The 16,997-nt window shown below is 30.4% G+C and overlaps 2 protein-coding genes and 1 pseudogene across 2 annotated transcripts; all 3 read left to right on the top strand.

Moving 5' to 3' along the window:
- The first annotated feature begins 1,818 nt into the window (after positions 1 to 1,818).
- LOC134837932 (protein gooseberry-neuro-like) lies at positions 1,819 to 5,777 on the top strand. The gene is made up of 5 exons (XM_063853328.1): positions 1,819 to 1,882; positions 3,233 to 3,408; positions 3,469 to 3,700; positions 4,813 to 5,059; positions 5,462 to 5,777. The coding sequence occupies exons 1-5, from the start codon at positions 1,819 to 1,821 to the stop codon at positions 5,775 to 5,777; spliced, it is 1,035 nt and encodes a 344-aa protein (XP_063709398.1).
- A 731-nt stretch (positions 5,778 to 6,508) lies between these two features.
- On the top strand, positions 6,509 to 7,868 carry LOC134837108 (uncharacterized). Its single transcript, XM_063852429.1, has 2 exons — positions 6,509 to 7,518; positions 7,588 to 7,868. Exons 1-2 carry the CDS (start codon positions 6,569 to 6,571, stop codon positions 7,658 to 7,660), a joined length of 1,023 nt encoding a protein of 340 aa, XP_063708499.1. The 5' UTR covers positions 6,509 to 6,568; the 3' UTR covers positions 7,661 to 7,868.
- A 225-nt stretch (positions 7,869 to 8,093) lies between these two features.
- LOC134837931 (solute carrier family 35 member F2-like) lies at positions 8,094 to 10,411 on the top strand (annotated as a pseudogene).
- Positions 10,412 to 16,997: the final 6,586 nt, after the last annotated feature.

Raw genomic sequence — 16,997 nt, 5'->3', positions numbered from 1 at the left:
GTTGCAGCAAGTAGCAAAAAAAATCCATTCGATTTCGCAATAATATTTAGTCGGTTCATTTTTTGCTGTGCCTTTGCATAATTTCGCATGGAACAAAAGAAAAGTAATCGAAAAAGAGCTCTTTTCATTCATTCATGTGTTCGGCAAAAATTTCATTCACGCCATCGATGAGATTGTATTGAATTGTATTTATAGCAGATTTTAATTTGAAAAATTCCGCTTCGTCATAAGAAAAACATCAATGGGGCATCAACAGTAGCTGCAAATTATCAAGTTGGAACAGGAAAGTTTCAATAATTTGCGACTTTTTAAAAATTTTTATATTTTAATGAAAAAAATTTAAACAAAAAGAAAAAAAAATTTCTTAAAAAAAAATTAAAATTTTTCTTAAAAAAAAATTTAAAAAAAAAAAAAAATTAAAATTTTTAATATTTTTAAAAAATAAAAAAAAAAAAATTAAAATTTTTCTTAAAAAAAAATTAAAATTTTTCTAAAAAAAAAAAAAAAAAAAATAAAAAAAAAATTAAAAAAAAAAAACTAAAATTAAAAAAAAATTAAATCAAAATTTTTTTTAAAAAAAAAAAATAAAAAAAAAAATTAAAACTGTCTCCAACTAATAACTTCCTTCCTGTCAAAAGCCCCTTCAGCCACAAAAATGCTTTCTTTCTCATTTATCCGTTCGTATTGCGAACATTCATCAACAAAAGCGGCATCAAAGAAGCAAAAAATAAAAAATGCGGCACCCATCGATACACAGCTTCTCATCAGACAAAAGAGGCAAACGAAGCAAAAATATACATTTAATGATAAATTGAGTGAACAACAACGCGAGAAACGCAGAAAAGAGAAGAGAATGTAAAATATAACGTGCATGTAAAAGGCTTCAACCGCTTCTCGGCATATAGATTTATAGATTTTTTTTTCATCATTACAGTAGCTGATTCAATAATTAGCCATGCAGTTATTTTGATTTGAATTTTTCGGTTGTCGATCTCTCACAGCGCGTTGTCTACTATTTTGTATTTTGACGTGTTTACATTACAAAAGTGATGTTTTGTTTGATTTTTGATTCATATCGACGCAGTTTGAACTTTGAAATTTGATGGAAGTGAAAATTTTGGTAACAAATCGAAAATTTTTGAATGAAATTCTTTTAAAAATTAACTTTTTGAACAATTTTAAGTCTTTTAAAGAAATTTTTGATATAAAAATTATTTGAAAAAGTGAAAAATAATTTCCTCCATAACATTTTCTTCTACTAAAATATAAAAATTATTCACAAAAAGCACAAAAAATCATCATTAAATGGGCGTAACAACACCGACTCACAATCCAACCAATCGCTTTGCTTCATTCCTTTTCACTTGTTTCGTTTCATATACCATTCGCCATTCATCGTACTCAACTTCTTGCTCAACATTATCGACAAAAACATGCAAACTAACTATTTTCAGTAACTATCGTGCCTTGCAACTGTTCAGACGTCTCTCTTTAGAAAAAAATATTTAAAAATTAGTGACCTAAAAATAAAAATTTTTTATGTTAGTTAAGTCGATGGATCAAACAAACACATAAGTGATCATAATTTAAAGAGCGTTGGAAGGAAATTAGTGAAAAATTACAAATTTTCTACAGTAATCAACTTGTTATGGATGTCAATTAAAAAATAATTAAAAAAAAATTTAGAACAAAAATTTATTCAACTAAATTTTAATTGAAAAAAATTACGAAAGTGTGAAAAATTTAATTAAAAAAGAAATTTAATTAAATTAAAAAAAACTCTAAAAAGCATATTGCATACGCAATAATTGTGAAGGAATGACAATAACAACAAATAACTTTGGAACAATGCGACCTTGCTTTAATGGATATCCTTTTCAAGGTAAATTTTTTCAACAAATATTTTTTTTGCATAATTACCAAAAGTCAGACAGAATATTTTTTACACATTTTTACAACTAAGTCATAAATTTGAGACTTCTGCTGGGTTTATTAGTACGAAAATTATCTAACAACTACAAAAATTTGTAAAAAATATTTTTAAAGTAAAGAAGGAAGGAACAGAAAATAAAATTTTTATGATGATGAATGATAATTGAGTGAGAATTTTATGTGTTTGTTTACTTGGAACGAGAATTGAAAGAATTGCAATGGAATGGGTTAACAACATAATAAAATTTATGACCCTTACTGTATTCAAAAATTTACAAAAAGTAGAAAAATAGAAGTTTGCAAGAAAAAAGGGTTTCTAACTTGAAGATCATTGAAATCTTTGGTAAAAATAATTTTTTGAGCAAATTTTTGTAGTTCAAGGACTTTAAATATTAATTTTAGACGAGAAATGTGTCGACGGTATTTTTAAAAAAATTTCAAAAATTTTTTAAAATCCGACGGAAATTATTTTTCAATATTTTTTTTGAACTTTCATGATTTTTTTCTTAAAACCAAAAAAAAAATTTTTTTTTTGAATGAAACTTTTGCAAAATTCACACTCAAGCTGCGTTAAAGAAAAAAACTCAAGAAATTAAGATGTCATAATTGTCATTTATCACTCCCAACAGTTGCTTTGTGCATCGTCGCTTGCAAAACCATATCAAATTCCCTCCTCCGACGACTTCTGCTTAAAATCCCGTAACTTTTCACACGTCTTCAAACAGTATGACCACAGAGAGTGCCTCATAAGTGAACGACGATATGTCATTGAAAACATATATTTATGACACTTATGTCCTTTTTTCCGTATTATCTGTCTCTTCTTTGCTGGGATATGCAAAACAAGTACCTCAAAAGACAAAAAATAAGATTTTTTCAAACAAAGGATTTCTTTCAAAGTCAACTTTAAGATTTATTGTACCTTTGTAACGAGAAAAAAGGTAATAAAAGAGACAAAAGCTTTCTTCTTTTGTTTTTTTCTTTTTTTCATCTTTTTAGTCAAAAAGTCAAGTAAAGTCAAGCAAAACAGACAACGCCCCATCAAGTTCACATGAACATTCACTTATCATGCAATCATTTGCATAGAAAATTTGGCGTGCAGTCAACTTTTTTCGACTTCTAAAGAAGTGATGAAAATCTACAAAGCAAACGAAAAAAAGAAACGGAAGATTCTCCGTTCCATGAAATTATAAAACCGTAGATAATTTTTGAAAAATGATTCTCACAACTGTTTCTTGCTGAAATGATGATGATTTCGTACTAAAGTAATAATTTTTTTAATTTTCAGGCGACATGTCAGCTGGACAAGGAAGAGTCAATCAACTTGGAGGTGTCTTCATCAATGGGCGTCCTTTGCCGAATCAAATCCGTTTGAAAATTGTTGAAATGGCTGCTGCGGGAATTCGTCCTTGCGTTATCTCACGTCAATTGCGTGTTAGTCATGGATGTGTCTCTAAAATTCTTAATCGGTATCAAGTAAGTTTTAAATTAAAATTTAAATAAAATTTTTTTTTCTTACATTTTTTTTCTTCAAAGGAAACTGGATCAATTCGCCCGGGAGTTATTGGAGGATCAAAGCCGAAAATTGCGACGCCTGATGTTGAAGCACGCATCGAGGAATACAAAAAAGAGAATCCAGGTATATTTTCATGGGAAATCCGTGATCGCCTTGTGAAAGAAGGCTTTTGCGATCGAACAACTGCTCCGTCGGTTTCTGCCATCTCACGATTGTTACGAGGACGTGAAAATGAAGATGAGAAGAAAAATGGTGAGTTTCACTCTTTTCCTCGCTTCTTTTTCGGTCCGTCGGAAGTTCTCTCGATCTTTGTGTTTTTGTGTTTGAGGTTTTGTTCTTACCTGCTTTTGTTGGTTAATTGAATTTTTTAACCACATTTTTATTAATATGAACAATTAATCTCTTTTTTTCTTTCGTTTTTATGACTAACTATTGCTTTTTAACTTTGTCTGTCAAAATTAAAAAAAAAATTAAAAAATTCTCAAAATTTAAAAAAAAATGAAAAAAAGAAATTAAAAAAAAATTTTGAATGAAAAACTATAAAAATCTTAAAATTTTTGAAATCAAAAATTTAAATAGCTTTTTTTAAAAAATAAAAATTTTTCAAAATAAAAATTTTTTTTTTAAAAATAATTTTTTCAAAATTAATTTTTGTTTTAATTACAAAATTTTTCAAAATAAAAAATATTTTTTAATGAAATTCAATTTTTCAAAAATTTTAAAAATCAAAAAAAAAATTTTTTTTAATTATAAAAATGAAAATTTTTCAAAATACGCTTTTGTTAAAAAAATATCATTCCAAAAAACCCGTCGGTTATAATTTTTAAGACATTTTAAACAATTATCTTAACCTTTTCTTTATTACCTGCCATTAGCGCGCACTTTTTACCTACAACATTTAATCTGATATCGTTTGAAAAGGTCATAAAACACAAGAACACACAAAAAAATCATTAAAATAGAACAAAGTTGCTACTAATGATGAGTTCACGCACTCTTTCTATACAAAAATTATTCCTCAAAAAAATATTTCTGAGGCGTTTTTCGGTAAATGATTAATTTTAAAAGGTGAAAAATATGGGTTTGACATGACATTGTACCCTTTCTTACTCCGTTCTCGATAGAAAGAGGCGAAAACAGGTGTTGCCCGCTAATGACAAACATTCCGACACTCGTCAAAGCGATCATTAATCTTAAACGTTGCGCGATCGATATCTTAACAAGCGTAGAGAGCAACCGTTTCTAATGCGATTAGATTGTGATAAGAACAGAATCGAGAGAATTTCCTTGTAACATTGGCAGTTTTTGCTTCATTTTGCCATAAATGAGACGTTTCTATAGCAATTCTTATCGTTTCATTACAGAAAACATCAAAAATTCCGATGGAGATGCTTCGGATTGTGACAGTGAGCCGGGAATTGCCTTGAAACGGAAACAACGTCGGAGTCGTACAACTTTTACTGCCTTGCAACTTGATGAGCTTGAACGTGCCTTCGAACGAACGCAATATCCTGACATTTATACACGCGAAGAATTGGCGCAACGCACAAAATTGACCGAAGCTCGTATCCAAGTTTGGTTCAGTAATCGTCGGGCTCGTTTGCGCAAACAAATGACGACGGGAACAAGTTCAACGTATCACGGCGTAACAACGACAATTCCTCCGTATCAAACATCTCCGCCCGTTTCGTCGTATCCCGCATTGATTCCCGAACCTCCAAGTTTCAATCAATCGCCAAATATGCACGATTTTTATTCGTCTCATATGCAAGCCACGACGCCTCCTGCTTCGCATTTCCATCAAGTGCACAATCCAACGCCGAGTTACGGATATCCGGCGCTTCACGCAACGTCAGATGTCTCTTCAACAGCTGCTGGCACAGCAAATTCGATGATTTATTCGAACGCTTCGACAACGCAATTAGCTCCAACGGGCAACGAGAGTCCTCAGCAATACAATCAGAACAACATTCAATTACCTCCGACGCCAAATAGTCTCGTAAATGGTCCCATTTCGGGCGGAAGTAACAGTAACGACGGCATGAGCATCAATGATTCGACAAGTACGGGAATTGACACGTCGATCGTTTCAAATATCTCGACAGCATCGGCAGTTGCTTCAGCAGCGACGTATCCGTGGTCAGGAACTTTTGCGACAAATCGTTCAATGAGTCCCGTTTCCATGGGAATGCATCATCATCATGGCTTGGCACCCGGAAGTGCTTCGATGATGAACAATTTCTCCTCGTTTCAACATCAATCGGCAGTTAAAGCAAACAGTCAAGGATTTGCAGCGATGCCTCCGCAACATTTCTATTCGTGGTATTGAAAAAAAAGAAGAGAAGAAAATTAGTTTAAAATTTAGAAATATTTGTTATTGTTTGATCATTTGTATTTTTAAGATAATTTTCATGTAGATATGAGTTAGATTTTAAGTTTTCGGGAAATAAATTTTAAGAAAATAAAGTTGAAAAATAATAAATTGAAGCATTTTTTTTTTTTGAATTTTTGCTAAAATTTTGTTAAAAGGCTCATTTTTTGTTCCAAAATTCGATGACATTTATTTTATCAATTTCAGGGATTTATTTTTAATTTTTAAAAAATTTTAATTTTAAAATGTTTTATAATTTTAATGAATATTAACTAATTTTTTTTCAATTTTATGAGAAATAATTTAATTTTTTTCTAAATATTTGCTATATAATTTAAAAAAATTAAAAATTGAAAAAATAATTTTTATCTATGAACTCAAAACATATTAAAATTTTGCTTGATCGAATTTTTTTTTCTTTTTGAATGAAAAAAATTGTAAAATTTTAAAATTAAAAATTCAATTGTAAAAATTGAAACTGCAAAAAGTTAAAAAAAAAGTTATGAACTCAAAAAATTCTGAAAATTCATCAGAATTGTTGAAAAATTATCAAATTTACATTTTCCGTTACTTCCATTATCAATTTCATTCGTCTCAAAATATTTTAAAAAATACTTGAATTAGCATAAAGGCAATTTTTATTTCAATTCTCGGTATAGATGTCGTTACTGTCTTTTGATACCCGTTAGTTTCACTGATAAGCTAAAATCGGAAAAGTGAAGCGTCTCTGCATTAAATTTCACTTAAAAATGAGTTTCAACCAAAAAGTAGAACCCGCTTCAAGTGCCCCTGAAGTCACAAACAAGACAACTTGTCAAATAAGTTTGGAACGCTTTCTGATCGAGAACAATTTGTATCCGCCGCCATTGAATTTATCATCGAATACCGCAGGCATCACACCCGGCGGAATGATTTGGTCGAATCAAGGAATCCCGAATCCGATTTTGATTCCGCGTCAAAACACCGCAATTTCTGTTGATCACGAAATTCCCGCTGTTTTGATCGAAAAGAAGGCAGGACGTTCCGTAACATTTGCTCCAAATCCGATTTATCATCCGGCGCCTTCTCCGCCAGTTGCAAATGGAAATGCAGTGCCTTGCGAAAATTGCCCCGCTTTGATCCATTTGATGTTCAATTATTTTGTCGAGATTGTCGGGGGACTTCATGAGCCCATTTCTCCGAGTACATCGAGCGAAGATTTGATCAAACATCTCTCGAATGCCTTTTGTTACACTGTAAATGACATTCAAAATGCAATTCGTTGCACTGAACATCCGTATCGTTGTCGTTCGTGCTCGCCTGAAGCTGGATTTGGATCACGCACGGAGTTGTTTGAACACATGCGAGTCGTTCATGAGCCTCAAAAGGTTCCCTGTCCTCAATGCAATCGCATGTTCAAGACCCCGAAATTGGTACAAGCGCATGTTCGTCGCATGCACGAGCCTCGTCCCGTGAAACAATTTCGCTGTAGCGTTCTTGGATGCAACAAGGAGTACTTGAACATCAAAACTTTCAAACGACACATTGAACTTTTTCATCCGGATGTCACTTTGCACATTAATCCTGTACCGAATGTTGGATATGTTTCTCCGTCAAATCCTCAAGATGATAATGACGAGCCTCCTGCTCTCATTTTACACGGAAATGTACATGGAAAAGGACAAGGAAAGGCAAAAGGAGGCGTTTTCAACAAACAAGCGTAAATTTTTTTTTTTTTTATCTTTTTTCATGAAAAATAATTTTTTAACAAAAATTCCCTCCCATATAGCGCTCAACGTGAAAAACGCAACAAAACTAAACAAATGATGAAGACTCGCAGCAGCAAATCTGTTTCTGAATAAGAGTTTAAGAGACTGAACTACAAGATTTTTTTTGAAGATGAAAGACAGAAAATTGTCTTTAAAGATTCCTAACTTAACTAATTGATTTAAGATGAAATTGAAGTACTAAAGAAGAAATTTATCCCTAAAAATTTGTAAATTGATGATAATTTATGAACAAAATTAAACTTATTTTTTGATATTCTTAACAAAAATTCGAATTTTCATGAAATTTTCTTTGATTCGAAAATTTTTCAAGAAAAAAAAGGAAAATTTTCATGTTTCATATCCTTTTTAACGCCCAAATTTTCCATTTTCATTCCTTTTCCCATAATTTTCCGTCAGTAACTAACGTCACTTTTCACCGCGAGCACTTTTCCCGGAGACTCGATTTGATAATTTTGTATTAGCATGTAGTTTTTGAATGAAATTTGTGCCAAAAAGTGTTTCAAACATGGAAGAAAGACATTCGTTTTGTGACAAAATTGAAAATTATCTCAAAGAGTATCAAAGTTGGTAAGAAATTCACCTTTTACATGTCCCCTAATCTAAACATTATCAAGGAATTGATAAGAAAATGACAGGGAATGTCAAGCATGCGCAAAAATACAAAACTCCTGAAAATGGATTTTGTTTGTTTTTCTCTGTTTACACCGGCTAATTTTGTTTTTCTCTTTTTCGTGCAGGAAATTATGGCGCACAATCATTTTGGGACAAATTTTATCGTTGCTTCTTTGCGTTTCGCAATACATTTCCCATCATATGACGACGAGCTTAGCATTAACAACACCCACCTCGCAGAATTATTTGAGATATATCCTGATATGCAGCGTATTTACGACGTCATTGGCATTTCGGAAGGGAGATAAGGGACTTTTTTCCGTTATTAGATCACGTGGATATCGATATGTTGTCATTGGATTGATTGATTTGGAAGCAAGTACATTGTTGGCGATGTCACATCAATTTTCTTCGTTAATTAATATTCAGGTAATTTTTTTTTATTCAATTAAGCCGCACTAAATTTTTTTGAACTTCAATTTTTAAAAAAAATTCAATTTTTAAGAAAAATTTCAATTTTAAAAAAAAAAATTACTTTTTAAAAAAATTTTTAATTTTTAAAAAAAAAATTTAATCAAAATTTTTAATTTTTTTAAAAAAAAATTTTTAATTTTTAATAATTTTTGTATTGAAAAACGAAATTTAACGTGATTTTTTCTCTAAAAATTTTTCAAAAAAAAAAATTTTTTTTTTGACACTTTGTATGAAAAAGTATTTCAAAACTTTTTTTTTTATTTTGCCCTCCTCAAAAAGTTCGAAAAAAATTTGGAGAATTTTTTTAAAATTTTTTTTCATCAGTTTTTAGATTGTGTGGGACTTCCAATCTCAATTGTGCTCAGTTGTTTGACTCTCGGCATCAGATTTCGTTTTGTTCATATGTTGGGAGTGTCGATTTGCTTATTGGGCATTGGATCTCTTGTATGGGCAGGCATTGGAAGCGCTGCTGATAACGAAAGTAAATAATTTTTATAAATTTTTTAAATTTAAAATTAATTTTTCAACTTTTTTTTAGGTCATTCTCATTTAGTTGGCGACATGTTATGTGTCGGAGGAGCAATTCTCTTCGCTGTGGCTTGCGTTTTGCAAGAGCTCGTGTGTAAAACGATCGATTGCGTTGAATATTTGGGTATGATAGGACTTTTTGGAAGCTGTTTGTGCGGAATTCAAATGTTTTTAATTGAAAAAACGACTTTGATGTCGATTGATTGGAGCAACAATGACATCATTACGTATCTCGCGGCATTTGGTGTCGTTCAATTCTTCTTCTACAGCATCTTACCGCATGTTTTGAAACATTCGGGATCTACTGCCGTGCAATTGTATCTTCTAACTGCCGATTTTTATACATTAGTTATTGGAATTGTGTCGTACCATTATCGGGTAAGAGATTTTTTTGCATAAAAATTTAACGAGTATCATTGAAATTTTTCGTTTTTTTCAGTTTCATGCCTTTTATTTGCTTTCGTTCTTCCTTACGATGATCGGCGTGTACATTTATTCCATCAAACAGTTGCCAATCTTCAATTTAACCGGGTCATCAGAAATTCTTGCTGACGAACGCGTGACAACAACACGATATAACGTGGCACAAGTCGCAAATCAGCATATCGGCAATTGTCACGGAGAACGCACGGGATCCTCAGAACCGCTAAATCACACGACAGAGTTGTAAGTATCGTCATTTTTCATCGTCTCACGCGATTTTTACATCACATGTGACGAAATTTCATGATTTATCGTTCCCGCATTCCTATTTTTCCTTTCAGTGTGGGAGGCAACAATGGAAATGGCGTTTATACGATGAATACTGCCGAATGCTACGAAATGAGTGCAGCGCCAACGATAATGATACCGACGACATTAGAAAATGACATGAATGCAAGTAGATGCATGACAAGTGCACTCTCATCATTTCAAGCCGTTTAGAGATGAATTCTTCTCCGTTCAAGCAAAGTAATGATCGTCTCAATTTTCCATTTAACAAACAATCCAACGTTTTGCGAAGCTATTGTATTGTGTTTCGTGAAATGGAACAACGATTAATGGATGTTCCCTTGCGAAGAAAAAGGAGTTTTGTCATTAATTTTATGGGAGATTTGCTGAAAAACGGAGATAACGGAAAATTGTCAGGATTGAAATATATTTTTAACAAGATTCTGAGTATTTTCTATGATTTTTGTACTTGAAAATGTAGATTTTTAGTAAAATTGATATAAAATAGTGAAATAAATGATATTTAGTGAAAGTTTTATCAAAAAAAAAAAAAAAATAAAAATAAATAAAAAATGTTTTTTATACTTACTCGTGAGGGAAAAATTTAAGCCGTATTTTCAGAATAATTTTTAAATTAAAAAACTTAAATTAAATTTTACTTAGTTTTATACAATTTAAAAAATTAACCAAAAAATTAAAAATAATTAAATTAATTTAATTTATTTTTTTGAAAAAAAAATTAAAAATTCTTAAAAAATTTTCGTAAAAATTAAGCTTTTTCAAAATTTGGGACAAAGAATTTTATTTAAAAAATTCAAATTTTTAAATTTTTTTTAAAATTTTCAAAACTCATAACTAAAAAGCTCATGTTTGTTCTCGTTATCAATACTTTGCTCAACCATCATTACCTTCTTTTCCTCGTATACGATTTCATACTTTTCCAATATATAGGAGCGATTTCGCATGACTTGCACCAACAACTCAAAATCAATTTTCCGTAATCGTTCGCCTTGAATGTGTCGCTCGAATGCTTGTTGACACGCCGTGAACTCCGTCGCCGACAAAAATGCCGCACTAAAGCACAAACATTTCCGCAACACGAGTTTCGTGTATGCCTCGCTCGGGCACGCAAGTAAAATGGCAATCCAAATGAGTTGAGCGAATTTCCTCGCCTCAGATTTGCGCGTCGTGTATTTCTCCATGGACAAGTGTTCGGGATACGGGATGAAAGATTCATGTTTTTTGTCAAAAGCTTCAATATTCGCAATTATAGCGACTTTTTCCTGTGCCGTAAGTAACTTTGCTGCGATTATTTCGTCAGTTGAGAGTGATAAAAAGCAAATTTCTTGAATTACTTTTTCATAAGTCTTCAATTTTCCCGTTTCAACGTAGGTTTCTAACAATTGATACAGTTCTCCGGGTTCTCCGTGCCAAAATTTCGCCGCTGCAATGAAGGCATCTTCCGAAATTTCGCCTTCGCGAAAGAGATGACTCACGAAAACTTGGTAATCGTAACGTTTGAAAAGCAGTAAACAAAGTTCGAGGACGTCGTCGATGTGAAAAAGTGACGCTTTGTCGTACAAAAAGAGACAATTATCCCAATAGCAGTTGCCGAGCATGAAACGTTTGGAAATGTCCTTCAAATCATCAATTTCGTACATTTCGGCGGCATTATAGAGCTCAGCAGCTTCTTCGATGTCGGAAATTTGAACGGGAACCAAATAAATTGCGTTTATCATCTTTTGGAAGATTTCGGGACGAATATCGTGAATTTTAGCGGAATCCTTTTCGACAAAAGCACCCGAAAACATCGACTGAAAAGTGATGGAAACTGCTTCTAATATCGTCTTATGAGCTCTGATGATCGTCGAAGAGTCCTCAAACGAAAATGTGATGTCTTTATTGTCGTCATTGTAGAGCAAATCATTGAATTTTGCAACAGTTTTGGGATAAGGTAAACGAATTTCCGCCATTTTTGGGGTTCTTTAACAAAATTTTTCACATTTAAATTATTTTTTGTCAATTTTTTAGATCACAAAGTCATAAAATTAAAGAAAATCACTAAATTTGAGTCAACCCATGCTGGAATTAACAAGACAGATGATTTTCGTAAACAAAACGAGTGCATAGGGAACTGAAACAATGGGAGTTTTCAGCAAAAGTGTGACAAAAATGGAACATTTTCAATTGTCCATTGCATGAATAGAGCATTTTTGCCTGAAAACTCTTACAAAGTAATCTCCAAAGCAATTTGAAACATCTTCTCGTCTGTCTCTGTGCAATTTTTCAAACAAAATTGAGACAAAAAGACACAATTCTGTGTGCAAAATCTCTCTCTGTAAATAGACAATAAAAACTGAGAACAATCATCTTTGCAACAACAACAAAACGACTTCATCGTGTACATGTGCATTCCATGAGCAGAAAAAACGATTTATATGCTGCACAAAGCACAACATTCACTTAGAAATTGTCGTTGTCGTTTGTCCTTGCTGGCAGCTCCAAAACAAGACACGCAAAAAATGACACAAAAAATGCATTCTATTGACTTTTTTATATACATTTTTTTATAACTCACTACCGTAATTTTTGTCCGTCTCAGATTAACTTTTTTATTTTAAGAGATAAAGGGCTCAAAGTAGAGTCAAAACATAATAAAATTTTTCGCAGAAGATACGCTCATCATTAGATTTTCAACTCACATGCATCATATGGGACCCTGCCATATAATCAAATGACTAAAAGTCAAAAATAAAAAAAAAATATTAAAAAAAAATATATTAAAAAAAATATTTAAAAAAATATTAAAAAAAAAAAATATTAAAAAAAATAAAAAAAAAATTTAAAAAAAAAATTAAAAAAAAAAAAAAAAATTAAAAATAGATGTAAAAAAGGCCTTTATTTTATACTTTTTAGTTCGTTTTTAAATGTTTATATTTTTTTTAAATTTTTTTAAATATTTTTTTTTAAATAATTTTTTAATATTTTTTTAAAATATTTTTTTCGTACCTTTTTTAGACGACGTTACAACTTTTGCTGTTTGCCGGATTATACTGTGCTTTACGAAAAATGAAAGAAAAAGAAGAATTTCAGGCCAGAAGGATGGATTATGATGTTGTCGACGTCGTCATCGTCGCTGCAAACTATAAGCAAGTACGTGAACATTTTTCATCTTGTCATATTATTACTCACTTAACGTTGCCACGTGAAGCTTGAAATTTTTTGTCGACTTTTTTGTTGGCTAATTTGTCGAAATTGTTGCATGACATCCGTCGTCATAAATATTAATGGGCAGCACTTTTTTTGTTCTCGCGACTTAACTATCCATTAAATTGACAAGCCAGATGATTTTTTTTGCCAAAATTCTCGAATAATGAGACGAGATGAATAAATAAAATGGCTGAAAAAGGGAGTCTAACGAAGCATTGTTGTCCTTTTGTTGCGCGAAAAATTTTACAGTCTTGTTGTTTAGTTAAGTAGTTGAAAGTTGCTCCTGTGCCACGCCATAAATTGTTCGACAATATAATAAATGTAAACGGAATGTCCGGGTTATTATATGCAAGAAAGGAGGAATGTTCTTGCGGCTTCATATTCACGGTAAGTTATTGGGAAGAGAAAAAATGTGCATGTCATGACAGGAAAAATTTCAATTATTTATGATATAAAAGCATTTATTGATGTTATTACAATTTTTATTGTATTGTGTCGAGGAAAGGGAAAAAAACGAGGAATTTTCAAGAAAAATATTAGTTTTATTCATTCATAACTGTCGATGAAGATATAAATGGCTCTCGATTTAAGCCTTTTACGAGACATTTTTTATTATCTTAAACTGAAGAAGAAAAGAAAATTTTACGGTTCTTATTTTAAAATTCAAAGGTAAGTTCAAATAGTTCAAAAAACCTATTTTTCATTTTTTTTTATTATTTTAGCGAATTGAAGACAAGATATTATTTCAGGAAGGCAAACAGACAAAAAACCTTTTATGAACTCTAAATTTAGAAATCTTGATGATCAAAGCTAAAGTTTGACAGTTTGATTTATTCTCGAAGCGTTCCAAGAATTTCTTCACTTGAATACAATGTTTTCATCAGGATTTGATTTTCCACAGAAAATAATGAGATAATAGCAAAATTCAATGTTACAACTCAAAATAGTACATAATAATAATGTATTTGCGACATTAACTAAAGGAATGCATCTCAAAGTGATTTTAGGGAATTCAACCGGAAGCTAAAATTTTATGCATCTGACAAGAAGAGAGTTAATCGAAGTAGTTCTTTAAATTTAGAAGAACAAATAGGATGATATATCAAAGCATGTCAATTAATTTCAGGAATTGAGGTATTAATTGGAGTTATAAAATTTTTGAAATATGATAAAATTAAACCTTTCTGTTAAAATTTTATCCATTTGGATTGAAAAATGGCTTTTATGATAATTTTCAATCCAAATGGAAAAAATATTCACAAAAAGGTTCTATTTTATCATTTTTAATCATTTTATTACTTAAAACTGCCAAAAAATTGAAACTGAAAAAATTTTTTTCTTTGACATAGTTTTGTTTTAAAAACTAAATCAAGAGCAAAAAAACTGTGTCAAAGCTATTTTTGTCAAATCTTGCTCCAAATGGATAGAAATTTGTCAGAGGGCTCTAATTTATCATTTTTAATCATTTTATAACTCAAAACTGCCAAAAAATTGAAACTGAAAAAAATTTTTTCTTTGACATAGTTTTGTTTTAAAAACTAAATCAAGAGCAAAAAAACTGTGTCAAAAACTGTGTCAAAGCTATTTTTGTCAAATCTTGCTCCAAATGGATAGAAATTTGTCAGAGGGCTCTAATTTATCATTTTTAATCATTTTATAACTCAAAACTGCCAAAAAATTGCAACTGAAAAAAATTTTTTCTTTGACATAGTTTTGTTTTAAAAACTAAATCAAGAGCAAAAAAACTGTGTCAAAAACTGTGTCAAAGCAATTTTTGTCAAATCTCACTCCAAATGGATAAAAATTTATCAGAGGGCTCTAATTTATCATTTTTAAGCATTTTATAACTCAAAACTGCCAAAAAATTGAAACTGAAAAAAAATTTTTCTTTGACATAGTTTTGTTTTGAAAACTAAATCAAGAGCAAAAAAACTGTGTCAAAGCAATTTTTGTCAAATCTTGCTCCAAATGGATAAAAATTTATCAGAGGGCTCTAATTTATCATTTTTAATCATTTTATAACTCAAAACTGCCAAAAAATTGAAACTGAAAAAAATTTTTTCTTTGACATAGTTTTGTTTTAAAAACTAAATCAAGAGCAAAAAAACTGTGTCAAAAACTGTGTCAAAGCAATTTTTGTCAAATCTTGCTCCAAATGGATAAAAATTTATCAGAGGGCTCTAATTTATCATTTTTAATCATTTTATAACTCAAAACTGCCAAAAAATTGAAACTGAAAAAAATTTTTTCTTTGACATAGTTTTGTTTTAAAAACTAAATCAAGAGCAAAAAAACTGTGTCAAAAACTGTGTCAAAGCAATTTTTGTCAAATCTCACTCCAAATGGATAAAAATTTATCAGAGGGCTCTAATTTATCATTTTAAAGCATTTTATAACTCAAAACTGCCAAAAAGTTGAAACTGAAAAAAAAATTTTTCTTTGACATAGTTTTGTTTTAAAAACTAAATCAAGAGCAAAAAAACTGTGTCAAAGCTATTTTTGTCAAATCTTGCTCCAAATGGATAAAAATTTATCAGAGGGCTCTAATTTATCATTTTAAAGCATTTTATAACTCAAAACTGCCAAAAAGTTGAAACTGAAAAAATTTTTTTTCTTTGACACAGTTTTGTTTTAAAAACTAAATCAAGAGCAAAAAAACTGTGTCAAAAACTGTGTCAAAGCAATTTTTGTCAAATCTCACTCCAAATGGATAAAAATTTATCAGAGGGCTCTAATTTATCATTTTAAAGCATTTTATAACTCAAAACTGCCAAAAAGTTGAAACTGAAAAAAAAAATTTTTTTTCTTTGACACAGTTTTGTTTTAAAAACTAAATCAAGAGCAAAAAAACTGTTATCAAAGCAATTTTTGGCTCCAAATGGATAAAAATTTATCAGAGGGCTCTAATTTATCATTTTAAAGCATTTTATAACTCAAAACTGCCAAAAAGTTGAAACTGAAAAAATTTTTTTTCTTTGACATAGTTTTGTTTTAAAAACTAAATCAAGAGCAAAAAAACTGTGTCAAAAACTGTGTCAAAGCAATTTTTGTCAAATCTTACTCCAAATGGATAAAAATTTATCAAGAGGGTCTAACTTGTCAAAGCAATTTTTGTCAAATCTCACTCCAAATGGATAAAAATTTATCAGAGGGCTCTAATTTATCATTTTAAAGCATTTTATAACTCAAAACTGCCAAAAAGTTGAAACTGAAAAAAAAAATTTTTGTCAATGGATAAAAATTTATCAGAGGGCTCTAATTTATCATTTTAAAGCATTTTATAACTCAAGAAAACTGCCAAAAAGTTGGAAAAAAAATTTTTTCTTTGACACAGTTTTGTCAAGAGCAAAAACTGTGTCAAAAAGCAATTTTTGTCAAATCTCACTCCAAATGGATAAAAATTTATCAGAGGGCTCTAATTTATCATTTTAAAGCATTTTATAACTCAAAACTGCCAAAAAGTTGAAACTGAAAAAATTTTTTTTCTTTGACACAGTTTTGTTTTAAAAACTAAATCAAGAGCAAAAAAACTGTGTCAAAAACTGTGTCAAAGCAATTTTTGTCAAATCTCACTCCAAATGGATAAAAATTTATCAGAGGGCTCTAATTTATCATTTTAAAGCATTTTATAACTCAAAACTGCCAAAAAGTTGAAACTGAAAAAATTTTTTTTCTTTGACACAGTTTTGTTTTAAAAACTAAATCAAGAGCAAAAAAACTGTGTCAAAGCAATTTTTGTCAAATCTCACTCCAAATGGATAAAAATTTATCAGAGGGCTCTAATTTATCATTTTAAAGCATTTTATAACTCAAAACTGCCAAAAAGTTGAAACTGAAAAAAAAATTTTTTCTTTGACATAGTTTTGTTTTAAAA

This window comes from Culicoides brevitarsis, chromosome 1 (genome assembly GCF_036172545.1).
Source record: "Culicoides brevitarsis isolate CSIRO-B50_1 chromosome 1, AGI_CSIRO_Cbre_v1, whole genome shotgun sequence".
NCBI lineage: Eukaryota > Metazoa > Arthropoda > Insecta > Diptera > Ceratopogonidae > Culicoides > Culicoides brevitarsis.
Note: the sequence above shows the minus strand (reverse complement) of the source record. Positions and strands in the feature narration are given on the sequence as shown.

Excerpts from the sequence above, each read along its gene's own strand:
- LOC134837932 (XM_063853328.1), top strand. The coding sequence starts at position 1,819 with ATGACAATAACAACAAATAACTTTGGAACAATGCGACCTTGCTTTAAT. Across the intron at positions 3,409-3,468 it reads AAATTCTTAATCGGTATCAA|GAAACTGGATCAATTCGCCC; the intron begins GTAAGTTTTAAA and ends TTTTCTTCAAAG. Across the intron at positions 3,701-4,812 it reads TGAAGATGAGAAGAAAAATG|AAAACATCAAAAATTCCGAT; the intron begins GTGAGTTTCACT and ends GTTTCATTACAG.
- LOC134837108 (XM_063852429.1), top strand. The coding sequence starts at position 6,569 with ATGAGTTTCAACCAAAAAGTAGAACCCGCTTCAAGTGCCCCTGAAGTC. Across the intron at positions 7,519-7,587 it reads GGCGTTTTCAACAAACAAGC|CGCTCAACGTGAAAAACGCA; the intron begins GTAAATTTTTTT and ends CCTCCCATATAG.